Consider the following 8,719-nt stretch of genomic DNA (forward strand, 5'->3'; position numbering starts at 1 on the left):
CCGAGATTGCACCACCACACTCCAGCCTGGGCCACAGAGCAAAAAAAAAAAAAAAAAAAAAAAAAAAAAAAAAAAACACTGGGAACTTTATCTGCATTCAGCTTACCGTGCAGTTCTTAGGTTTTCTGGGCCTTGCTTTCCATTCCTGTTTGGGCAAATAACAAGCCACTTGCCTTGTTTCCTAAGGCGGGAATTGATACATAGTTCTCAAAAAATAAATGACGTGGGTTCCATTGGATAAGGAAGACCCCTTGTTCAAGGTTAGATTGTAAGTCAGTGGCAGAACCAGAATTAAATGGGTTTTCTACTGTCCCTTGGTTTTGTCCTAAAGAATCCTTGACCCTTAACAGGGCAAAGGAATGATAGAATTTAAAAATCGACTTCCTGGTGTTCGGGATGATTTTAGCTCTGGGGGCATTAGGTTTTGAGCTTTTTGAGAGCAGAAGACCCCCAGCCTCGCCTGCTTGCCCTTTGCTTCCCTTTGCTTTCTGCGTCAGCTTTGGGCAAGGTGCTTCTGTAACTTGCTTGCTCCATGAATCCCTCAGGTGAGACTGTGTCGCTTGTGGATGTGGACATTTCTCAGCGGGGCCTGACCTCTCCACACCCTCCAACTCCCCCTCCTCCTCCGAGAAGAAGCCTCAGCCTCCTAGGTATAGTTTCTTCCCCTCTTCACCTTCTTGCCTAGTGGGAGGGTGAGCTCCGGGGACTTGTTCTTTGCTGGGAGCTGACCACCCTTCTGGGTTTCTGATGATGACTCAGTTATCTCCTAGGTCTTTCTCAGTACCCTGTCATCTCCCTAAAGAATTAAATGGGTCTCACCTGCATGCCGTAATACTTACTGTGCATATATTAATTAGATTTACATTTATCTTGCCTTGAACCCGCTGCTGTTGGGCTGCATTAGAAATATCCCTACTACCCTGCTTTCCACAAGCAAACCAGAGTAAGATGGTTGTTGCAGTCTGTGCAAAAAGACTGGGTGAAGGTTGGGCCATCTTGCCCCAGAGGGCAGCCTGATAGTCCTTCTCCCTCTCCTCTGCCTTCACCGTGCTCATTCTGTGCTCACATTTTCTGAACCTCTTGCTTTTGTTCTCTTTTCTAGATGATATCAGTGGGACGCTGCCTACATCTGTCCTTGTGGCTCCGATGGGGTCTTCCTTGCAGTCTTTCCCCCTACCTCCGCCTCCTCCACCCCATGCCCCAGGTTAGCTTAGTTTAGAGGCAAGATTTGTAAGAGTTGGGAGTACAAAGTATACTTTGTACCATAGAAGGATGGGAGAAATCTATTTATGGAAATAATAGCTTAGTAGAAAGTTTAAATCTCTTCCCCTTGGCTGGACCAGACTCCTTGGAAATGAGGCCAAGAACTGGTTTTCCTAACCCGTTTTCTTTATGGAGGTCAATCTGATTTTTGTTAGGGATAAAAGACTACTGAATTTTTCATCTCTTCGCTGCTGAGACTGTTTTGCAATCCTTGAGTAGATGTCACTTAAGAAACTGCCTTAATTTCAGGATAGTGAGGTTTAATAAGTTGCTGGTTTTCAAGGTTCTGTGGGTTTTCTAAGCTTTTGGTATTTGCTGCAGCCTTGTAAATAATTACCAAGCATTTAGTAGCCCATACCTGCTTTGCCAGCTTCTAGTACCCAAGGAATAAAATGAACGAAATCAGCAGTCTTTTCTACTTGCCTGGCAAAATCATTAGTCTTCCTGGGCAAGTAAGCGAGTCACTATTTCCAAGGCTGCCTATCGGCACTTCACTTCAAGGTGGGAGAAGTTGGAATTGCTCTAGGCTGGTGAAGCCACTGAAGTAGTCACCTTAGTCAGGTTAGTGAGCAGCTCCCCTCCCCCTTTCCTGGGGTTCAGTGCCCCCACCCATCCTTCACAGCCTACATGAGCCCACACAGCTTTTTGTTCCAGCCCATCCAGCTCTTTCCCACTGCTTTGGCTTCTACCCTTTCCAGCTTAGCTTCTAATGCCTTGCCCTCTTCAGTTAGCATCTCTGTTTTTTGGGGAGGGTTTATCTGTGGTTGAGAGCAATGAGGGTATACAAGTGACCACCACTCTTTTGCCCTGCAGATGCATTTCCCCGGATTGCCCCCATCCGAGCAGCCGAATCCCTGCACAGCCAACCCCCGCAGCACCTCCAATGTCCCCTCTACCGACCTGACTCTAGCAGCTTTGCAGCCAGCCTTCGAGAGTTGGAGAAGGTAGGTGGTGCCTAAGGACTAGCAGCTTACTTCTCCCATTAGCTAAATTCTGTGCCCGGGTACTCCTTAATTTATTCGTTTATTTATTTTTAGAGACAGGGTCTTGCTTTGTTGCCCAGGCTCGGGTGTAGTGGCATAATCATAACTCACTGCAGCCTCAAACTCCTGGGCTCAAAGGATTCTTCTATCTCAGCCTCCTGAGTAGCTAGGGCTACAGGCATGCACGACTATACCCAGCTAAAATTTATTTATATTTTTTGTAGAGACTGGTCTTGCTATTTCCCAGGCTGGTCATGAACTCCTGGGCTCAACATGATCCTCCTGCCTCTGCCTCCCGAAGCTCTAGGATTATAGGCATAAGCCACCACGCCCAGCCCCTATTTATTGTTTTTAGAGGAAGAGTAGTTTACTTGCTTCCTATATACAGTGACAAAAACAGTGTATTACTGCTATTAATTCGATGAAATGTAATAAAATTGAATTTGGGGAAAAAATTTTGACATGATAAAGGCTGTAGGAGAAATGTTTACATAGTCAAAGCTGATTTTGAAAGATTAACTGACCCAATTTCCTCTTCATTTCTTGGTAGGGTCTTTGGTAACGGAATTGTAGAATTAGTATTTTTGTTGTTGTTGTTGTTTTGTTTTGTTTTTGAGACTGAGTTTCGCTCTTGTTGCCCAGGCTGGAGTGCAATGGTGCGATCTTGGCTTACTGCAACCTCCGCCTCCTGGGTTCAGGCAGTTCTTCTGCCTCAGCCTCCTGAGTACCTGGGATTACAGGCATGTGCCACCATACCCAGCTAATTTTTGTATTTTTAGTAGAGACAAGGTTTCACCATGTTGGCCAGGCTGGTCTTGAACTCCTGACCTCAGATGATCTACCCGCCTCGGCCTCCCAAAGTGCTGGGATTACAGGCGTGAACTACTGTGCCTAGCCGTTTTTTGTTTTTGAGGCAGAGTCTCACTGTGTCACCCAGGCTGGAGTGCAGTGGCGCTATCCAGGCTCATTGCAACCTCCACCTCCTAGTTCAACCGATTCTCTTGCTTCAGCCTCCTGTGTAGCTGGGATTACAGGTGTGTGCCACCACACCTGGCTAATTTTTGTATTTTTAGTAGAGATGGGGTTTTACCATGTTGTCCAGGCTACTCTTGAGCACCTGATCTCAAGTGCTTCACCCACCTCATCCTCCCAAAGTTGCTTGGATTACAGGTGTGAGACACCAAGTCCAGCCAGAATTATTATTCTGTTACTTTGGAGGGCTAAAAGTATAGCGAGCCTGATGTTCATTGCTAATGGTTGAGATGCTCGTGTCTTTTACCTATTGAAATGTTTTGAATAATGCAGAGCGTTCTCCCATGATAAGATAGATTGTGCTGAAAACTTTGACATTTCTCTGTCCTGATAACTAGTGGAGTGCTTCTTGTCTTTGATAGTGTGGTTGGTATTGGGGGCCAATGAATTGGGAAGATGCAGAGATGAAGCTGAAAGGGAAACCAGATGGTTCTTTCCTGGTACGAGACAGTTCTGATCCTCGTTACATCCTGAGCCTCAGTTTCCGATCACAGGGTATCACCCACCACACTAGAATGGAGCACTACAGAGGTAAGAGATGCTGGTAAGAGAGACTTGTTTCCCCCTTGCCTTGCTCTACCTTTGCTGTCTGACTTTTTGTGGAAGGGATTTGGAGGAATGGAACTATGATTGGGGAAAAATTCTCTTAGACTCAGTTGAATATTGATATGGGCACTGGTTTCAGTCACTAGAAGAAATGGAGGGGGTAGGGAAGGGAGAGTAAAAGTTCCGTTTAAAAGTCTGGTCAGCAGCGTTTTGTCTCCTAAATAGGAGGGCCTGAACAAAACCGTTGAAGAGGCTCCCAAGAATTGAACTAGTAAAACTCTTCAGGTAAAAGGAAGAAAGAACCTAGGACCATTAGGCAAATCACAAGCTTTGTTTGTAATTAAATTTATCATCTAGAGATACTTTGTTAAATCATATATACAGAGAAGAATTTAGTGTTGATCAGTAACTGTTCTGTTCTGAATTTTTTTGCTTGATAGTCACTTTCTCCCAAGCAGCATGGTGATAATTTCCTCTTTTGGTCAGTGTTGTAGTCTCTTAGGAAATATTCATCAAAATGCTGAGACTTTGTGGGATCAGCATGCTTTAGCCTATCTGCTGTCCTCCTAGTGGTACCTATTCCTTTGTGATCAGGTGGTACTTCATGTGCCAGTCATGCCTGGAAGCTGACTTGTTAAACACAGCTGTCTGGATTGACTTTGTATCGAGACAGTCTATATTTAACTTGGGCCAGAAATTTGTGATGCTTATTGGTTCTGAGGCTAGGTAATACATCCCTTGTCAAAATACCTGTGTATGCTACAAATAAAAAAAGCGTAGAGAACTTTGGGGTGTTTCAGGGACTTGAAATCCCTCATAATCTTCCCATGGTGGCCAACCTTAAATGAATGCTATATGAGACATTGCATCTGAGGTAGAAGCCTCTGTCCTGCTCTTCTCAGGCACCCCAGCATCTTCCCCACTCTCAGCCCATACTATGTTGGATTTATTTGCATCTGGTTCTCTCGTGAGGCAGGAAGTAGCTGTTTAGGTCAGTAGAGCTTTGTTCATGGGTTCTGCTGTCCCCGCTTCTACCTTAGAGGTAACATGAAAAGAAAGGAACTTCCATCCAATGATCTGGGAATGAATTAGATAGCTAGGTGGGATAAGTGAGGGGGACCACCTATTCTGCTGTTTGTAAAAACGAAAACACACAAGCAAAAACCAAAATATGAAACAAAGCATTTCAGAGGGAAATATTTTATTAAACCTATTCAAATGACTAGGCCATGGGAATTATAAATAAATACTTTAAATTCCTGATAGGTGAGATGCCAGGAACAAAGAGGTCTTTCAAATGTTTCTCCCATTACTTTTTCTTTTTTCTTTTTTTGAGATGGAGTCTCACTATGTCACCCAGGGTGGAGTGCAGTGGCGTGATCCTAGCTCACTATAGCCTCTACCTCCTGGGTTCAAGCAATTCTTGTACCTCAACCTCCCAAGTAGCTGGGATTACACGTGTGCACAACCATGCCCAGCTAATTTTTGTATTTTTAGTAGAGGCAAGGTTTCACCATGTTGGCCAGGCTAGTCTCGAACTCCTAGCCTCATGTGAATCTGCCTGCCTCAGCCTCCCAAAGTGTTGGGATGTCAGGCGTGAGCCACCACACCTGGCCACCAATTACTTTTTGTTAAAGGGACTTTGCTTCCTTGAATAAATGGAATTTTTTTTTTTTTTTGAGACGGAGTTTCATTCATGTTACCCAGGCTGGAGTGCAATGGCGCGATCTCGGCTCACCGCAACCTCCGCCTCCTGGGTTCAGGCAATTCTGCCTCAACTTCCTGAGTAGCTGGGATTACAGGCACGCGCCACCTTGCCCAGCAAATGTTTTGTATTTTTAGTAGAGACGAGGTTTCACCGTGTTGACCAGGATGGTCTCGATCTCTTGACCTCGTGATCCACCCGCCTCGGCCTCCCAAAGTGCTGGGATTACAGGCTTGAGCCACCGCGCCCAGCCTGTAAGTGGAATTTTTAATGGAAACCTTGTGGGCCTTTCAGTTGCCAGTTTGCAGTGGAACATTTGTCTTTGTGTTTTTAAAGTGATACTGTTAGAGTAGATAGAGAGACTCAAATCTGCAGTTCTTTTGACTGATTAGTATCCCTTTTTTTGTGTGTGTGTCTTTTTTTTAAAGACAGGGTCTGGCTCTGTGCCCAGGCTGGAGTACAGTGCCACAGTCTCGGCTCACTGCAACCTCCACCTCCCAAGTTCAAATGATTCTTCTACCTCAGCCTCCTGAGTAGCTGGGATTACAGATAAGTGCCACCATGCCCAGCTAATTTTTTTCTTTTTCTTTTTTTTTAGTTTTTAAAGATGGGGCTTCACCATGATGGCCAGGCTGATCTTGAACTCCTGACCTCAAGTGATCCGCCCACCTCAGCCTCCCAAAGGATTACAGGTGTGAGCCACCACGCCCGGCCTTATTTTTCAATTTTTTTTTTTTTTTGAGACGGAGTTTCGCTCTTGTTACCCAGGCTGGAGTGCAATGGCGCGATCTTGGCTCACCGCAACCTCCGCCTCCTGGGTTCAGGCAATTCTCCTGCCTCAGCCTCCTGTGTAGCTGGGATTACAGGCACGCACCACCATGCCCAGCTAATTTTTTTTGTATTTTTAGTAGAGACGGGGTTTCACCATGTTGACCAAGATGGTCTTGATCTCTTGACCTCGTGATCCACCCGCCTCGGCCTCCCAAAGTGCTGGGATTACAGGCTTGAGCCACTGCGCCCGGCTGAACAGGTTTTTAATGAAAATGAAAGTGCCTTTTTCTGGGGGGAAAAAATGTCACAAAGGACATTTATTATAAGGAAGAGAAGTAAGAACCAGAATTTAAGGCAAGCAGGGGTAGGCCGACTCTCTTGTTTTGTGCAAATGCAATTGGGTTAATAGGACTACCTTTATCTATAAAGCTGCAGTCTTTTGGTTGTACAGCAAGAAGGGATGTATAATGAGAACCTTTTTTTCTGGATTGATTTCATCAGTGCTTTGTCTCTGAAGTCAGGAAGTACCTTGCCAGTAAGGGACTGCCTTTTAAAGGTCTTTTGATATTGGTCAGTGCCCCTGGCCACCCAGAACCTCATGAGTTCAACACCAAAGGTGTCAAAGTGGTCTACTTTCCCTCAGATACAACCTAGATCAGGGAGTCATAAGGACCTTTAACACTCATTGCACAGGGTACTCTATGCAAAGGGTTTTAAGTGCTGTGGCAGAAGATACCGATAGAACATCATGAATGTCTGGAAGGATTCCTCCACTGAAGATGCCATAGTTGGCTGGGCGCAGTGTCTCACGCCTGTAATCTCAGCACTTTGGGAGGCCGAGGTGGGCAGATTACCTGAGGTGTGGAGTTCGAGACCAGCCTGGCCAACATGGTGAAACACTGTCTCTACTAAAAATACAAAAATTAGCCGGGTATGGTGGTACGTGCCTATAATCCCAGCTACTTGGGCAGGAGAATCATTTGAACCTGGGAGGTGAAGGTTGCAGTGAGCCGAGATTGCTTCACTGCACTCCAGCCTGGGCGACAGAGTGAGACTCCATCTCAAAAAAAAAAAAAAAAAAAGACGATGCTGTAGTTGTTACAGAAAAAGTTGTGGGTCAGGTGCAGTGGCTCATGCCTGTAATCCCAGCACTTTGGGAGACCAAGGTGGGCAGATCACTTGAACCTGGGAGTTAGAGATCAATCTGGGCAATGTAGTGAAACCACATTTCCAGAAAAGATACAAAAATTAGCTGGGCATGGTCTTGCGTACCTGTAGTTCCAGGTACTCAAGAGGGTCAAGGCTGCAGTGAGCTGTGATCATGCCACTGCACTCCAGGCTGGGCAACAGAGTGAAATCCTGACTCAAAAGAAAAAGTTGTGAAAGCCATCAAGCCCAAAACAATAAATTCCTGCTGAAGAAAACTGTGTCCAGAAATTGTGCGTGACTTCATAGGATCTGTGACAGAGCCATTCAAGGAAATCATGAAAGAGATTGTGGATATGGCAAAAAAAGAAGGTGAGGATGAAGTATTTCGAGATAGGGATCTTATAGAAATTCAGGAACTCAGAGACACCACCACATCAGAGGAAATAACTAAGGATGACTTGATGGAGATGAGTCCTTCTGAGCCAGTGCCAGATGACAAGGAAGATGTAAAAGAAACAGTGCTAGAAAACATTGATGTCAGGCAATCTGGCAGAAGGGTTCAGATTATTTGAGACTGCTTTTGAGTTATTTTAGACTTGGACCCTTCTATGATACGGGCACTGAAACCAAAGCAAATGGTGGAAGAAGAATTGGTACCATATGGAAACATTTTTAGAGAAATGAAAAAGCAAGCCTGAGTGTGGCGGCTCATGCCTGTAATCCCAGCACTTGGGAGGCCAAGGCAGGAGGATCACTTGAGGTCAGGAGTTCAAGATCAGACTGGGCTGGTAGTCTCAGCTACCCAGGAGGCTGAGGCAGGAGGATCACTTGACCCCAGTAGTTCGAGGCTGCAGTGAGCTGTGATCATGCCACTGCATTCCAGCCTGGGTGATAGAGTGATTCCCTGTTTCTAAAAAATAGAAAAAGCAAAAAAAGTGAGACAAATTATAACATATTTCTGTAAATTTATACCAAGTGTGCCTTCCTCCCCTGCCTCCCCTTCCACCTCTCTTACCTTTTCTACCTCTGCCGTCCCTGAGACACCCTCCTCTTCCTCTTCTCAAGTCTATTCGGTGTGAAAACAATGAGGATGAAGACCTTTATCATGATCCGCTTTATGGTCACTTTATGATGATCCACTTCCATTTATTTTCTTAAAAGTTTTTTTTTAAGCTTTGTTGTAAGAATACAGTATATAAGGCCGGGCGCGGTGGCTCAAGCCTGTAATCCCAGCACTTTGGGAGGCCGAGGCGGGTGGATCACGAGGTCA

General features: G+C 45.3%; 1 protein-coding gene across 1 annotated transcript in view; it reads left to right on the plus strand.

The window, feature by feature from the left end:
• The window catches only part of SOCS7 (suppressor of cytokine signaling 7), a 45,605-nt gene that overhangs the window by 13,818 nt on the left and 23,068 nt on the right, over positions 1-8,719 (plus strand). The window contains exons 3-6 of the mRNA XM_017497070.2: positions 546-650; positions 1,103-1,204; positions 2,077-2,207; positions 3,641-3,809. Of these exons, the coding sequence (XP_017352559.1) occupies positions 546-650; positions 1,103-1,204; positions 2,077-2,207; positions 3,641-3,809 (507 nt within the window). The remainder of the gene's footprint in view (positions 1-545; positions 651-1,102; positions 1,205-2,076; positions 2,208-3,640; positions 3,810-8,719) is intronic.

The sequence above is a fragment of the Cebus imitator genome, unplaced genomic scaffold (genome assembly GCF_001604975.1).
Source record: "Cebus imitator isolate Cc_AM_T3 unplaced genomic scaffold, Cebus_imitator-1.0 Scaffold228, whole genome shotgun sequence".
Taxonomy (NCBI): domain Eukaryota; kingdom Metazoa; phylum Chordata; class Mammalia; order Primates; family Cebidae; genus Cebus; species Cebus imitator.